Source organism: Vulpes vulpes, chromosome 9 (genome assembly GCF_048418805.1).
Source record: "Vulpes vulpes isolate BD-2025 chromosome 9, VulVul3, whole genome shotgun sequence".
NCBI classification, from domain to species: Eukaryota; Metazoa; Chordata; class Mammalia; order Carnivora; family Canidae; genus Vulpes; species Vulpes vulpes.
In genome coordinates, this window is record NC_132788.1 from 98,872,426 (window position 1) to 98,887,947 (window position 15,522).

The window sequence follows — 15,522 nt, forward strand, 5'->3', positions numbered from 1 at the left end:
TGGTGAAGAGGCTGTAAAGATTGTTGAAATGACCACCAAGGATTTAGGGTGTCACATAAACTGGGTTGATAAAGCAGCAGCAGGGTTTGAAAGGATTGACTCCAATTTTGAAAAAGATCCTACTGTGGGTAAAATGCTATCAAGCAGCGTCGCGTGCTACGGAGAAATTGGGCATGAAAAGAAGAGCCCATCAATGTGGCAAACTTCATCATTGTCTTATTTTAAGGAATGGCCACGGCCACCCCAGGCGTCAGTGGCCTCCACCCTGCTGTGTCAGCAGCCAGCACGTGGTGGCAGGACCTTCCACCAGCAAAAAGATGATGATTCCCTGAAAGCTCAGATAATGGTTAGCATTTTTTAGCCCTAATATTTTAAAATTAATAAGGTAAGGTGTGTAGGCTATTTTAGATATAATAGACTCCAGTATAGCGTAAGCATAACTTTCAATATACTGAAAAACCAAAACATTTGTTTGGCACAATTTATTGGTAAGCTGACCTTGACCCGTACCCACGCTCTTTCCAAAGAATGCCTGTACCACAAACCAAGTGACTTAGAACAACAGGACTGGGTTCGCTCACAGCTCTGGAGGCCAGAAGTCCAAAACCAGGGTTCACCAGGCTTGGTTCTGTCTGGAGGCTCTGAGGGACTCTGTCCGTGCCTCCCTCCTGGCCGAATTCTGGGGCCCCAGGCGTTCCTCGGCTTGTAGACGCACTCCCCGTTCCCTGCCTCTGCCTTCATAGGACTTTCTCTTGGGTCTGTGTCTACTTCTGTTTCTCTTTTCTTCTAAGGGCACTGGCCATTGGATTTGGGTCCCACCTTATTCCAGGATGATCTCATCTGGAGGTCTGGAGCATGATTACAACTGCAAAGACCCTTATTTCCCATAAGGTCCCATTTTGAGGTTCTAGGTGGACATGAATCTGGGGGGTCACAGCCCACCCGGCGCAGAGCTCCTTCTGCTGCTTTTGCCACCTCCGGGGGCAGCTTATTCCTTCCAGCGAATAAGCTGCAAACCTTTGGGTCCTCTAGTTCTTTCCATTAAACTGGCTCAGCTAAGCAGCTCTGCCACAGAAACCCTCCCCACCTGTCACCACCATCTGCTCCAGGCCCATTGTCGTTGGTTGCCTGGACGGTGCCCACCTCCCGGTCTCCCTGCCTCCTCTCCGGACCCTACAGACCACCCACTGCATATGTCCCTTCATAGCCCATGCCCCCTCCTGCCCTCATAGTAAGACCAAACACCCAGTGTGGCCCGAGTGGCTGCCTCCCCTCCCTCCCCTGCCCCTCTGCTCTTCTGCTCTGGCTCTTCTGGAGCCTTCTGTTTTCTGGGCAAGCCACACTCTCGTGGAATAGTCCCCACCCCTGGGGACAGAGGGTGCTGCCTCGAGATGGTGCATATCACTGATCACCCAGGCATGACTGAGGGCCTGTGTATGACCGGGAGTGACAGCGGTGATGTCAGGAAATGAGAGGTTTCAGTCAGCCCCACAGCGTGGAGCTGTTTCAGGGTCTCCAGATTCAGGGGTGGGGCGGTTTCGTCAACCCCAGATGTGAGTACTGCAGCAGGTGGGGGTCCAAGGGATGCTCCCAGGCCGGCTCCCAGCTGTTCATCGGGACGCTGACCCCTCCACTTGCCCCACAGGCTACCAGCGGCAGCTGACCTACAGGCACCGGGATGGCTCCTACAGTGCATTCGGGGAGCGGGATGCGTCGGGGAGCATGTGGTGAGTCCCCACTCTGGGGTGCACGGCCGCGGGGACTCTCCCACCGAAAGCCACAGCCTCACGTGCAGCACGCATGGCTAGGACGCTCGGGGCCTGATGCCCAGGGTGACCAAGGGCCTGGTTGGGAATTGGAGACAGGCTCTGCTGGGCCCTGGGTGCGGCGATGGGAGTGTGGCTGTGAGAGTGACTATTTCTCATAGTTACTCCTTCTGCTCTTGTTGCCACCGTGCTAGCTCTCCAGGCTCTCGGAAGCAGGTCCTGGCTGCTCTGGGCCTCTTCAGAGCCCACTGGACCCAGAAACGGGGGTCACCCTGAGTAGGAGGGGATGGACTGGGAGAGGCCAGACCACCGCCTGGAGGCTGAGGTCGGGGGAGTATGTGGGCAGAGCAGCCTGGGGTCTGGTTTCCCTTGCAAGCGGCTCCCTTTGGCTTTTGGGGCAACCAGGGCAGGGAGGGCCAAAGGTGGGGCTCTGCGCCCCTTTGGTCTTATTCCCTGGGATCCTCAGAGCAGGGCGGTTTGTGTGGCTGTGGATTTGCCATCTCTACTTTTGGGCTAACAGAGACTGTGGGGGCACCCCAACTCCTGTCTCCAGATGGGGTTTCTCTCCCTGAGCTCCATCCCAGCAGCACCTGCAGCAGCTGTGGGTATGAAAACTGCCCTTCCTGTCTTGAAGCTGACAGTGTCCACTGCCCAGCAGCAGTGCCAGGCCTGGGGGAGCAGTGACACAGCTGGCTGAGCCCCGAACTGTAGAGTGTTGCTCCCTTGGCTCCAGAGGGCTGACCAGCCCAGAGAGAGGGTGCAAATCCCACCATGCCCAGCACATGGGCACCGCATCCCATCTTGGCCCTGCGTCCCTGCTGTTTGGAACTCGCGGTGTTTGGAACTCCCTTTGCTGCAACTGTGCAGAGCCGGCCTCGGGGCAGGGGCAGGCCTGGGAGATGGGAGCCAGAGCATGGCCTGGCTGACGCAGGTGCCCTAAAGGCAGGAGAAAAGATGGGTTTGGGGAGTCAGGGAGGGAGAGGGACCGGGATGAGTGGACTCCTGGGATAGGTATATGCAGGCTTGAGGTTATGGGCTATTTCACATTTTGACAATTCCCCCTTAAAAGAGCCTTGATTTTCTTCCTCTTAACTTTTTTTTTTTATTGTAGTAAAGTACGCATAACATAAAATTTATCGGGACACCTGGGTGGCTCAGTCAGTTGAGCATTTGCCTTGGGCTCAGGTCATGACCTCGGGGTCCTGGGATCAAACCCCGGGTCAGGCTCCCTGCTCAGCGGAAGGCCTGCTTTTCCTTCTCCTCCCTGCTCAGTGTTCTCTCTTGCTATCCCTCGTTCTCAAATGAGTAGATAAAATCTTAAAAAAAAAAAAAAACAAATAAACCATAAGATGTATCATCTTCACCATCCAGTTCAGTGGCATTTAGTACATTCATGCTGCTGTGCAGCGGTCACCACCATCCATCCCCGGAACACTTTTTAATCTTGTAAATCTGAAATTCTGCATCTGTTACATTACATTAACTCCTCTCCCCCTGTCTCCTTGGACCCCCATCCTAGCTCTGTCCCTGTGAATTTGGTGACTTCTGGGACCTCTCGTGAGTGCGATCATCATGTTGTCCTCTTTTTCATGGCTTGAAGTGTCCTCCAGGTCTGCGTGTGCTGTGTGTGTAGCAGGGTCAGAGTTTTTCCCTCTTAAGGCTGAATGACATCCCAGCATGTGGAAGCACCCCGTTTTGTTAATCTCTTCATCAGCCTAGACACTGTGTCATCCCATGTGTTAGCTGCCGTGACAGAGCTGCTGCGAATACAGGTGTACAAATACGTCTTCAAGATGCTGCTTCCATTTCCCAAGGGGATAGTCCCCGATGTGGAATCACTGGAGCCCACGGGAGCTCGGCCCCAGATTTTTCCAGGAACTGCCCAACTGTGTTTTTATAGCTGCAGCACCAGTTTACATTCTCGGCGACAGTGCACAGGGACACTCCCATGTCTCCATGTTGTCACCGACACTTGGTTTCTGCCGTTTGGACGGTAGCTGCCTGGGAAGCCCCTTGATTTTGAAGAGAGGGACCTGCTCCTCCATCCTGCGGCTTGTCCCTCTTCGCTTCTTGCTTTCTTTCTTTTTCTTTTTTTAATATTTTATTTATTTATTTATTCATGAGAGACATAGGCAGAGGGAGAAGCAGGCTCCCTGCAGGGAGCCCGATGTGGGACTCGATCCCAGGACCCCAGGATCACCACCTGAGCCGAAGGCAGATGCTCAACCACCTAGCCACCTAGGTGTCCTGGCTCTCTGCTTTCTATCCGTTGGTTCTCCTGCATTGATTTTTCACCCTGTTATTCATCCCTGGGTCCCATCAACTCTCACTCCAATGCATGGTGATGCAGCAGGAAGGGGGGCGGGGTGGACAAGGCACAGGCTGCAAAGCCAAGGATGTGACAACTGAGATGGGCTGTGGGGAGGCCGGTTGGGGGTCCTGGGAGTCCAGAGACGCCCATCCCGGAGTGAGGGGGCCCAAGAGGCTTCCTCTGGGGAGAGACGTGGGCAGAGTGTGGAGAGACAAGTGGGACCCCGTCTTGTGTACATGGGACAGAAACATGACATGTCCAGCGCCTGGGTGGGGTAACTGAGGCTAGTGGCTTGGTGGAATGTTTTCGGCTGCAAGCAACAGAAATCTGGCCTGAAAGGCAATTCTAAATGTCAGTTCACACCACAGGGCTGGGAGGGGGGCGGGCTAGAGGGCTGGCCAGTCTGGCAGCCCACCATGCATCAGGAGCCCCCCGGTTCTCTCCTTTGGTCCCTGTGGGCTCTCTCAGCACAGTGGCTGCTCTCCTCGTGGCGACAGAATTGCAACAGCTGCTCCCAGCATCACTTCATGTGCCTGTTCAAAAGTCATTCCCAGGCCCAGGGACTGAAATGTCCCTAACGCTGGCTGGCCAGGGCCACAGAGGGGTCCAAGCATCTAAGACACCTGCAGGTTCCTGAGAGAGATGGGAGATCTCTCTGCAAGGCTGGGGGTCCCCCTTGGGGATTGGCTGTGAAGGGGCATTAGCACCAGACATGGGCAGGGAGGCTGGTCTCTGTCGTTGGGCCCAGCTTGGTGCCCACCCCCTTCCCTGGAGCACTCACATGACCCCTCCCATGTCACAGGTGAGAAAGCAGAGACTCTGGGTGGGGGCGGCGCATGCAGGGAGCATGCACAGTTCCTCAGGGGGTGCTCGGGAGGTGACCTTCTCTGCACAACTGCCCCCAGCCCACGGTGTCCCCAGCCCCTACCTCATCTTATTTCAGGCTCACGGCCTTTGTCCTGAAGTCCTTTGCCCAGGCGCGCAGCTTCATCTTCATCGACCCACAGGAGCTGGAGGCTGCCAAGGGCTGGATCGTCCGGCAGCAGCGGGCGGATGGCTCCTTCCCGGCCGTGGGCAGGATTCTGAACAAGGACATCCAGGTGAGTGGCCTCTCGGCCCCCTTCTGGCACCTTAGCCCTGCTCTGCCTACTCCCCAGTGCTGCTGTCTGGGGCCAGTAGGGGGTCGAGGGCTGTCCCCTCTGGCTCGGGGTGACGCTCGAGAGTCCTCTTGCAGGGTGGGATCCACGGCACCGTCCCGCTGACGGCCTATGTGGTGGCTGCGCTCCTGGAGACGGGCATGGCCTCCGAGGTGAGCACAGGGCGGCTGGGGGAGCGGGTGGGCAGCTTTCCCCGCAGGCCAGGCTGGCCATCCTCCAGCAGGCTTTTTTTTTTTCCCTCGAAGCCCTCCTTCCACTCTTTCTCATGCTTTTCGGTGATCCCAGGATGTCCATCTTCCTGGAGTCTGAGCAGAGGATTGAGAGGTCCTGTGATAATTGAGGGGGGAATGGCATGAGGGAGCTGGATCCTGAGAACGGGACCTCCCAGGACTCCCTGATCCCCTGGTCCCTGTTTGGGGGTGGGGGTTCATTTGGGGACAGATCAGTTTCCTGGCTGGTGACCTGTGGGCTCGCTTCAGGGAGACCTATACAAAAACTTGTGAAAGTTTTTTTGGGGGAAGGGTCTAGAACCTTCATTTACAGTTGGTACTGGAGCCAGTGGAAGTGGAGGTATCCCTGGGGCACCGAGGAGTCATTGTTACTTCTGTGAAACAGGAGTAGGGATAGCACGTTCCCTGCTGTGAGGGTGTCCATGGTGGATCTCAGCCCTGGGGGCAAGGACCCCACCATTCCTAACATCTGTGTTCAGTTCTACACCCTCTGATGATGAATCGTGAGTTATGGCACTTCTCAGAATTCTTGGCCTCCCAAATCGGATTTAACCTCTGGGTCAAGGGTTGTGTAGGATCCTAAGATCCTTCATGTCCCGCACACTTTGCCTAGAGGGCCCCTTGCCCTGTGTCAAAGGGCTGAATTGTCTCCCTAAAATTCATATCCTTAAATCCTTAACCCGTCTTAGCTCAGGCCAGCTTTGGCCACTGTCACAAAATACCAGTCTGGGTGGCTGAAACAACAGACATTTACTTCCTATGGTTCTAGAAACTGAGACATCCAAGGCCAGGTTCTGTTTGATTCAGTTCTTGGTGAGGACTCTCTTCCTGGCTCATCGGCAGCCACCTTCCTGCTAGGTCCACACGTGGCCTTTCCCTTGTGCGTGTGTGTGTGTTGGGGGGGGGGGGGGAAGCAAGTTTAAGGATCTCTTCTTTGTGGAAAGACCCCTGATCCCATGTGGGGGCTTCACCCCCAAGACCTCACCTACAGCTAATCACAGCCCAAAGGCCCCACCTGGCAATGTCCTCACATTGGGGTTAGGGCTTCGGCATATTGTGGTGGGGGGCACCGACATCTGTTCCAAAGCACCCCAAGACCTCAGAATGTGATTATATATGTAGATAGGGCCTTTACAGAGGTTATCAAGGGACACCTGGGTGCCTCAGTGGTTGAGCGTCTGCCTTTAGCTCAGGGTGTGATCCCAGGGTCCTACGGGGAGCCTGCTTCTCCCTGTACCTATGTCTCTGCCTTTCTCATGAATAAATAAGTAAAATCTAAAATAAAATAAAATAAAATAAAATAAAATAAAATAAAATAAAATAAAAATAATCAAGTTAAAATGAGGCCATTAGGATGGGTCCTAATTCAGTGTGACTGATGTCCTTAAAAAGGGGGCATTTGGAAACACACACACACAGGGAAGATGCTGTGGAGATACAAGAAGAAGACAGCCAGCTATAGGCCCAGGAGGGAGGCCTGGAACAGACCCTTCCCTCAGGGCCCTCGGAAGGAGCCCATGCCACCCACACCTTGATCTCAGCCTCCGGTGAGACATTTCTACTTTCTAAGCCGCTCACTCAGTGGTACTTTGTCCCACAGCCATGGCAAACGCATCCTCCCTGCCTCCCAGAATATCTGACTGTCCTGGTTGGCCCGGGTCTGAGGGGGGTCCTAGGACATGGGTCTAGTGGGTGCCTGCATCTCTGAGATTCAGGGGCCCGGGACCCTGAGCCTTCCTGAGGCGAGCCTCGCCCCCATCCTCTGGGCTATCTCGGCTAAATGGACATCCAGGTCATTCTGACACTATGACGCGTTTAGAGCTGGGCCACGTGTGTCTTCTTCGTTCAGTGAAGCATTGGAAGGTCCCTACATCCTGGGCTAAGTGATGACCCCTGGATTCGTGTCCGGGGCTGCCATAACCAGTGCCAGGCGGCTCCTTCTCTCACAGTTCTGGAGGCCAGAAGTCTGAAGTCAAGGTGTCGGCAAGGCTTAGAGCTCTGAAGGCTGGAAGGCAAGATGCTTCCAGGCCAGGCCTCTTCAGCTCCTGGGGGCTCCAGGCATGTCTAGTCTTATGGCTGTCACTCTGGTCTCTACATGGCCTTGTGCCTGCATCTCTGTGTCCGCTCTTCTTCTGAGGACCTTATCCTGACTGCGAGGTGTTGGGCTGGGCTTGTGTGGGCCAGGCCCGGGGTCCAGTGAACCTGCTGTCGGGCCTGGCACCGGCCCCGGGGAGGCACACGGTACCTCTCAACACCACATGCTACGGGCAGTTTCCATACTTTGTCCTCAGTGGAAGATGGAAAGCTTGAGAACATTCTTTCTGAGACCTTAGCAATTGCTATAGCAGGGTTATCTTAACACCATGGTTCTGTCGGTGCTGACAGGGACACCATTGCTCATTTGCTAAATTCATTAATGCTTCTAATCACTCATTTTTCTCACTTAACCAATATTATTGGGCTGCTTCTCTGAAATAAGCTGTCACTGGACGGTGGACTCCGTTTCTGTCCTCCCAGTGGCTCACATTGGGGTTGGTGGGGGATGTGTGATCAGGGCTGGTGGACTTCCTGGAGGAGGCGACAATAGAGGCGAGGACTGGAGCATGAGGTGGGCCTGGGCAGGGGGTCTCAGAAGCCAGATGGGGTGGGTGGGACAGAGTGGTCAGAGCTCTGCCTACTTCCCCCTAGAACTAGTCTGAGTTGATCTGCTGAGCTCAGACTTCATTCGGAAAGAGTTGACACCAGCCTAAAGAAAGGGGGTGGGGGTTTTGAAAGCCAGGTCTGCAGGCCGTGGGAGCCCCCAGAGGGAGTCTCTCCCAGAGGGAGGCAAAATGAGAGTCTGTGAGCCATCCAGTGCTCTCCCTAGGAGAATCTGTGGGTGGGCAGGTTGGGGGGGGGGGACAGAACAGCCTCCCAGGGCTCCACTCCCCACCCCATCCTGCAGGAGGAGAGAAGCGCCATTGCCAGAGCGAGGCACTTCCTGGAGTCCAGTGCGCCCCTAGCCGCGGACCCCTACAGCAGCGCCCTGACTACCTACGCACTGACCCTGCTCCGCAGCCCGGCAGCCCCCGCAGCGCTGCGGAAGCTCCGCAGCCTGGCCATCACGCAGGGTAGGGGGCCCCACCTGCCACCCCTGAGGCCACTGTGGGGCCGACCCGCAGTGCACCCCAGTACACAGCTCTTGGACACATGCGTGACGCTAAGAGGCACCCTTTGCTCACTCTGTTTTGTTATTTGCTGTTGTATCTCCTACTGGCTCCATTTGATGAAGTGGCTTGAGCCCGAGGGTCATTTTTCTGCCCTGTGAAATAGGGGCTAGCAAACCCCACCCCAGGGCCCCACGCCTTCCATCACTGGGTAAGCCCTGCGAAGCCCTTTCCATCTTCAGTATGTGGGTCTCCCCGTGGACAGAATGACTCTCCACTGGGTTTGGGGAGCCCCCGTGGCAGAGACTTCTCCGACTGAGCCCCCTCCCCACCCCACTCCTGGCCTTCATCCCACTCCCTGCTCCCCACCTTCCCCAGAAGCTTCTTGGCTTATGATGTCACCTGAAGAATGTTTTCATTGCTAAGATGAAGGAAAAACAAAGAAACATTAAGCAAAATTCTAAAACCACTCAATTGGCTGACAGGGTGTAGGAGTACCTGCTTGAGATCTTGGGCAGGAGGCCCGCTTTCTCTGTGGTCTGAGGGCCTTTTATCCCTCACGTGAGCTCAGAATCCTTGGAGGCTTTGCAATTAGCAAGTAGCTTCCTCGGTCCTGAGTGGGGACAGCTCATCAAGACCCGTCAGGAGGGAGGCCAGGGGTGCAGGAGGGACTGGGTCTGTCATGTAGCTATAGATGGGAAGATAGCCCCAAGGCCCTTCGTGCCCTGGCCCTCTGCCCCTGACATCCTCCTACTTTGGGGTCACTTCCTCCCCCACAATGTGTCTTCTTGAGACCATAGGCCCTGCTACTCAACCACGGGAGGCCAGGTCACGCACTTGATTGGCTTGTGGTCCCTGACCTGTCCTGGCCCTACAGATGGGGTCACCCACTGGAGCCTGACGGGTTCCCGGGACATAGACAAGGATGCATTCCTGAGCTTCAGTGATGGGGTCTCTCAGTCAGGTACTGGCTACCGGCTTTGGGTGCTGGGTGCTGGGTCCCAGCATTGAAGGAGCCCCAACCAGCCTTGTCCATTGCAGTGGTCTCGGCCGAGGTGGAAATGACGGCCTATGCCCTGCTGACGTACACCCTCCTGGGTGATGTGGCCACAGCCCTGCCCGTGGTGAAGTGGCTGTCCCAGCAGCGGAATGCGCTCGGAGGCTTCTCCTCTACTCAAGTGAGTTGAGCAGGGCCAGAGGAAGGGGTTCAGGTCCCAGTGGGGTCACTGAGGTCCAGGCTCAGGGCTTAGAGTTTGCCAGGAAGCAACTGCATGCTTCACCTCCTGGGGCAGCCCCTTGGTGATATGGGACCCAAGGGAAGCCTAAGGGCAGATGCATCTGGCTCTGGGACAAGGACCCAGCGTCTGCCTCTGTGGAGATGCCTGCTTGTTGCCGGAGCCCCCAGTCCACGGATGTCTGTACCAGATTGGCTCTCCATTCCAGCCCCATGGGTCTCTGGCCTTCAGAGAGGGTCCATGGTGCCCCCCCACTGGGGCCAAGCCTCCTAAGATGGGGGCAGGGAGACTGGCGGCTGACCTGTCCCTGGGGCTGACAGCACCTCGTCGCCTGTCCCCAGGACACGTGCGTGGCTCTGCAGGCCTTGGCAGAGTATGCCATCCTGTCCTATGCTGGCAGCATCAACCTCACTGTCTCCCTGGCTTCCACCAACTTGGACTACCAGGAGACTTTCGAATTGCACAGGGCCAACCAGAAGGTTCTGCAGACAGCAGCGGTGTGTATTCCTGGACCAGGGGCTGGGGGACCCTCCCTGCTGCCCACCCACCCTTGTGCGTCTGCAGAGGGCATCATGGTGTCTTCTCTCTTTCAGATCCCCAGCCTCCCCACGGGGCTGTTCGTGAGCGCCAAGGGTGAAGGCTGCTGCCTGATGCAGGTGGGGCTGTAGGGCCGTCAGGAGCTCACTGGGGCTTCTGGAACCTGGGGACGCCTCGAGGGGCAGGCTGGAGGCTCCCAGCTCAGCGGGGGGGCAGGCTGAGAGAGCCCCTGGGGCAGACTCTGACCCCGTAATGCAGCCCAGCCTGCCCAGGGCACGTGGCTGTGCCTCCTCTTGGGTATGGGCACCCCCACCACCACTAAGAAAATGTTTGACTCTCAATCCAGTGGTCTCTGACCATAAGCAGATGCCCTCGCCCACCCCCGGAGTTGGCTCAGTGCCTCCTGTTTCTTCTCCCTGCTGCTGTCTGGACTCAGCCTGGCTCTCCCTGCAGCCCCTTGGTCACCCAGCCCCGGCTTTAGCCGCACTCAGGGCCGGGGCAGGCTCGTCTTGTGGTCAGAGCGCAAGTCTGCCTGGAGACCCTGGAAGCCTCAGCTTCCCCAGGTGTAAAACGGGAGCCCAGACAACACGGTGGATCGGTGGGAGTGGCCTGGAGGCAGTGGGGCCTGGGCCTGACCTGCATGCAAAGGGGGTGACAGTCGTACCTGCACTCGCTTGGGTGGCTGCAGGATTGAATGATGTAATGGTAGTCCCCACGTCCGTCATTGACGTCACTTTTGTCATCGTTCTAGCCAAGCCGCTGCCTTGCCCCTGCCCCAACCCCAGGTTCCCTAAGCCTCGGCCCTCCCACACCCCCCAGATCGATGTCACCTACCATGTGCCAGACCCGGTGGCCAAACCGGCCTTCCAGCTGTCCGTGAGCCTCCAGGAGCCTGAGGCCAAGCAGCGGCAGACCCCGGCTCCCGCCGCCTCCGCTGATGACGATGACCCAGCGGCCGACCAGCATCAGCAGGAGTACCAGGTCACCCTGGAGGTGTGCACCAGGTAAGGCCACCTCCCTGCTGGCCGAGGAGGGCCACATCCAAGGAGGACGGCCTCTCAGGACCAGGACAGGACGTTGGGCAGGTGCTCAGGGATGGTGTTTTGCGTCATTCTGAGCCTCTGGATTGTGATGCGATCAGGCCGGGATGCCCGGGGCACTCCTGAGATCCCTACTGCATTTCCCGAGGCTGTGGCTGCACCGGCCCCTGTGCTTCTTGTTATGGTCGCAAGAGATCTCGGCAGCAACCGTCAGGGAACTTTGAAGAACGAGGTTCGTGTTACTCACTGGCCCTGGAGGTTACCGGGCATGCCCGGGGCCACACAGCGAGGTCACAGGTAGAAAGTCTGGAGGTGTGTGGGGCTTTGCCTTTTACTGGGCCAGAGAGGGGGGGCCTAGGGTTTCACCAGTCCATTCTTATTGGCACATTTAAAAAGATAAGAGCAGGAATTAGGGAGCAGGAAGGGAAAAGCAGGTCCTTTATCTTGGTTACCCAGGGCTTCCTAAAAGGGGAACTCCCATGTGTGGGGGCGCCTGGCTCCTTGTCTAGCTGCTTCTCTGTAGCCATGTCACACAGCTGGCAATCTGTGTATCTAAGATGGATATCCTTGAAATGGATGCTTTTGCAATCAGATGCTTGCTGTCAGGCACTTACACTGCAGATGGTTTTTGAAATGAGGAGGGAGATGGAAGCTTCCAGATGGATGCAGCAGACCCCAGTGGCAGGTGAGGCAGGTGGCCCAGGTGGTGTGGTCCCTGCCTGATGCACCAGATCCAGGCCTCTTGGTTCTTTGACAGGGACCCCGGGACCAGGCCACAGAGGGTCCCCAGGGGGGCACAGGCGGCTGCCCGCAGAGGATGCTTGTTGCCATGGTGATGATTTGGGAGCCCAAAGGTGGATGGTTGTCATGGCCTCCCAAGCCCATTGGAGCTGCCTGGGCCGCCCTCCTCTACCGTGACCCTCAACCTGCCTTCAACTGGGGTAGGGGCAGCAGGAAGCAGCCTGGCTGGCCCCAACTCTCTGGCCCCATCAGGCCTGCTGGAGACATCTGTTCCGCTCTCAGCTGTGTCAGAAAGAATCAGGATGTGCCATCCAGATATGGGCTTGCTCAGGCCACAGCCCCACCGGAAGCCTCCCCAGGGGCTGTGGCCACCACAGGCCCTCGGGCCCACAGTCTGCAGGCTCCTCTGTGAATGTCAGCCACCCTCCTTTGTCACCAGCACCTGGCACTGGGAGGGCCTGTCATGTAGCAGGCCCCAGAGGCCAGTCATGCCTACCTCATGTCATAGAAGGGGAAACTAGGGCTGGCTAGAGATGCCCAGTCACTTGGGCTCCCGTGGCCCCCATGGAGCTGCTTCCTGTGCTGGGGACATAGCATGGGGTTTGGGGCAAGCACGACCCAGAGTCAGTAGACCTGGGTCAGGCCCAGAACCCTCGGCCAAGCCCTCTCTTTCGGGTCTTAGAGTCTCAGCTGTGAAATGGGCCGACCGATGACCCGGCCAGCTGTGTGTACAGAGGTGCCACCCAGCCAGACCCGGGGCGGGCTCCCCCAGGACTTCAGCCGCCGGGACTGTGCATGTCACAGGGGGCCATGAGTTCCACCACAGGGCTTGAGCTCGAGGGCCTGTCTCTCCTCTCGTTGAAAGGTGGCTGCATGCAGGGTCCTCCAATATGGCCGTCCTGGAGGTGCCTCTGCTCTCTGGCTTCCGGGTGGACATCGAGAGCCTGGAGCAGGTGAGGTGGCGCCGGCAGGCAGGAGCCAGGTGGGGTCTCCAGCGGACTGCCCTGTCCGGGTTGCAAATTCCCTGCCCTTTATAATTTTTTTTTTTATTAGGCAAAGTTGATGCCTTGGGGCTGGTCACCTGCTGGGGGGCTGGTGGGGGAGGAGGGAGTCAGCAAACATGGATGTGCTTTAGGGACAAGGTGGGGTGCCAGAGGGTACCCTCAGCCCTGGTTCTCCAGAAACTTGTCACTACCCCCAAACTCAAGAGAGACCCGTCCCATGTGGTGGGTGTGGTCTTGCCCAAGGCAGGAGGAGGTTTGCAGTGTGGGGAGAATAGAGAAGGAAAGGCAGGCCGGTCCTGGGGGGTGGAGGTGACCAGGGAGGTGGCGCAGAGCACCAGGTTAAGAAAGACCAGTACAGAGGCCTTGGGTTTATGTTTCAAAAACTATGAAGTCCCAGGCTGGATGGCAGCTGAACCTTGCAGGTGAGGTAAAAGCAGGTGGCAGGGTTCAGCTGGGCACCTCGGATGTCACAGGCAGATGGAGGGAGGCTATAGGAAGGAAAGGGGAGGGAAGGTGGGAGCTCAGGGTAGCTGTAACCAGCCTCGCATACCCTGTCCCGGGTGCTGGGTGGGCTGGCAGGGCCTGGGTAGCACTGACCCGTGGGGACTTGCTGGAGGGCCACAGGCAAGCCGCCAGCCTCTGGGGCCTTGGTTTCCTTCCGAACCTGGCCCACCTCCCCCTGACCAGTGTCGGCCCCACAGAGACTGGGGAGGAAGCAAGCACTGGGGACAGAGGTGCTGGGTGGATGGACCCTGACCTCTGGCTTCCTTGCCAGCTGCTCTTTGACAAGCATTTCACGCTGAAGAGGTACGAGGTGGCTGGACGCAGAGTCCTCTTCTACTTTGATGAGGTACTACTGTCACTGGGGTGGGGCTGGGCACAGGGGTGGAGGCTTCTGCGGCAGCCGTGTTGGTGAGGGCGGAGCTGTCATGGCCCAGTGTGGTTCCTGCAACCATCTCATATGGTGAAAAAGAAACAGAGACAATAAATCCAGGCAGAGCCGGTACAGCTGGTGGCTTTGCGCCCCAGCCAGCTCACTTGGGTGGAAAACATTGGGAGGGGATGGAATAGTATTCAGGCATAAAAAGGAGTGTAGCACTGATGTGTGGATGAACCTGAACACCGGACACAAAAGGCTTCCTAGCGCATAATCCCATGTATATTAAAAGTCCAGAACAGGTGAATCCATAGAGACACACAGAGCAGGCTTGTGGTTGCCAGGGGCTGGGGGAGGGGAGGGTGGGAGTGAGGAGTGAAAGACCAGGTGTTCTAACACGTAGACTGGAAGGACCCACACAACTAAGTGGAATCAAGTTTCTGTTTTTCACGCCTCCTGGGCACCCTGAAAATCAGCCAGTTCTGGGCACATGCTTTGAGGCATAGTAGGGGCTGTCGCTCATCCCTGAACCTAGTGGCCCCAGCCAGGCCTGAGCCCGTCTGCTAACCCCACAGATCCCCAGCCGGTGCCTGACCTGCGTGCGGTTCCGCGCGCTGCGTGAGCATGTTGTGGGCAGGACGTCTGCGCTGCCCGTCTCTGTGTACGACTACTACGAGCCTGGTAGGCCCGCGCCCACCCGCACCCTCAGCTCAGTTCCTCACCTTGTCACCCCATCAGTTGGTCACTCCTCCCCTACCTCGTCCCGCAGCCTTCGAAGCCACGCGGTTCTATAACGTCAGCTCGCGCAGTCCGCTTGCCCGGGAGCTGTGCGCAGGGCCCGCGTGCAACGAGGTGGAGCGCGCCCCGGCTCAGGGCCCCGGTGAGTGCGCGGGCTGTTGCCTCCCCTACCCCCAGCCACCCCGACCGCCCTTCTGGAGCTCAGGTGCGAGCGGGGGAGCGGGTCTCCAAGCAGAGGACAGCTGGGTAAAGGAAGGAGGACAAGCTGGCTCATTCTGGGGACAGGGCCGGGCAGGGTGTGGGCGGGCACCGAAGGGGCGGGGCCGAGGGGCTGTGGGCGGGCACCGAAGAGGGGCGGGGCCGAGCGAGAGGGGCGGGGCCGAGCGGGCTGTGGGCGGGCACCGAAGGGGGAGGCGCCGAGGGGCTGTGGGCGGGCACCGAAGAGGGGCGGGGCCGAGCGAGAGGGGCGGGGCCGAGCGGGCTGTGGGCGGACACCGAAGAGGGGCGGGGCCGAGCGATAGGGGCGGGGCCGAGCGGGCTGTGGGCGGGCACCGAAGAGGGGCGGGGCCGAGCGAGAGGAGGGCGGGGCCGAGCGGGCTGTGGGCGGGCACCGAAGGGGGAGGGGCCGAGGGGCTGTGGGCGGGCACCAAAGAGGGGCGGGGCCGAGCGAGAGGAGGGCGGGGCCGAGCGGGCTGTGGGCGGGCACCGAAGGGGGAGGGGCTGTGGGCGGACACCGAAGA

At 58.1% G+C, this 15,522-nt stretch overlaps 1 protein-coding gene across 10 annotated transcripts in view; it reads left to right on the forward strand.

Moving 5' to 3' along the window:
* CPAMD8 (C3 and PZP like alpha-2-macroglobulin domain containing 8) overlaps positions 1 to 15,522 on the forward strand; it is a 77,391-nt gene that overhangs the window by 56,407 nt on the left and 5,462 nt on the right. For 7 of the 10 annotated variants that reach the window (XR_003233635.2, XM_025989696.2, XM_025989700.2 and 4 more), the window contains 13 exons: positions 1,646 to 1,727; positions 5,021 to 5,177; positions 5,312 to 5,386; positions 8,409 to 8,574; positions 9,488 to 9,574; positions 9,652 to 9,788; positions 10,187 to 10,342; positions 10,439 to 10,501; positions 11,202 to 11,386; positions 13,029 to 13,116; positions 13,943 to 14,017; positions 14,620 to 14,725; positions 14,814 to 14,924. Coding sequence is in view for 9 of the 10 variants with exons in the window: in XM_025989696.2 (XP_025845481.2) it covers positions 1,646 to 1,727; positions 5,021 to 5,177; positions 5,312 to 5,386; positions 8,409 to 8,574; positions 9,488 to 9,574; positions 9,652 to 9,788; positions 10,187 to 10,342; positions 10,439 to 10,501; positions 11,202 to 11,386; positions 13,029 to 13,116; positions 13,943 to 14,017; positions 14,620 to 14,725; positions 14,814 to 14,924 (1,488 nt within the window). In the remaining variant the exon portion in view is untranslated. Of the gene's footprint in view, positions 1 to 1,645; positions 1,728 to 5,020; positions 5,178 to 5,311; positions 5,387 to 8,408; positions 8,575 to 9,487; positions 9,575 to 9,651; positions 9,789 to 10,186; positions 10,343 to 10,438; positions 10,502 to 11,201; positions 11,387 to 11,523; positions 11,663 to 13,028; positions 13,117 to 13,942; positions 14,018 to 14,619; positions 14,726 to 14,813; positions 14,925 to 15,522 lie in introns of those variants that run through there. The other 3 variants (XM_025989697.2, XM_072721290.1, XM_072721289.1) reach the window with 2 other exon arrangements.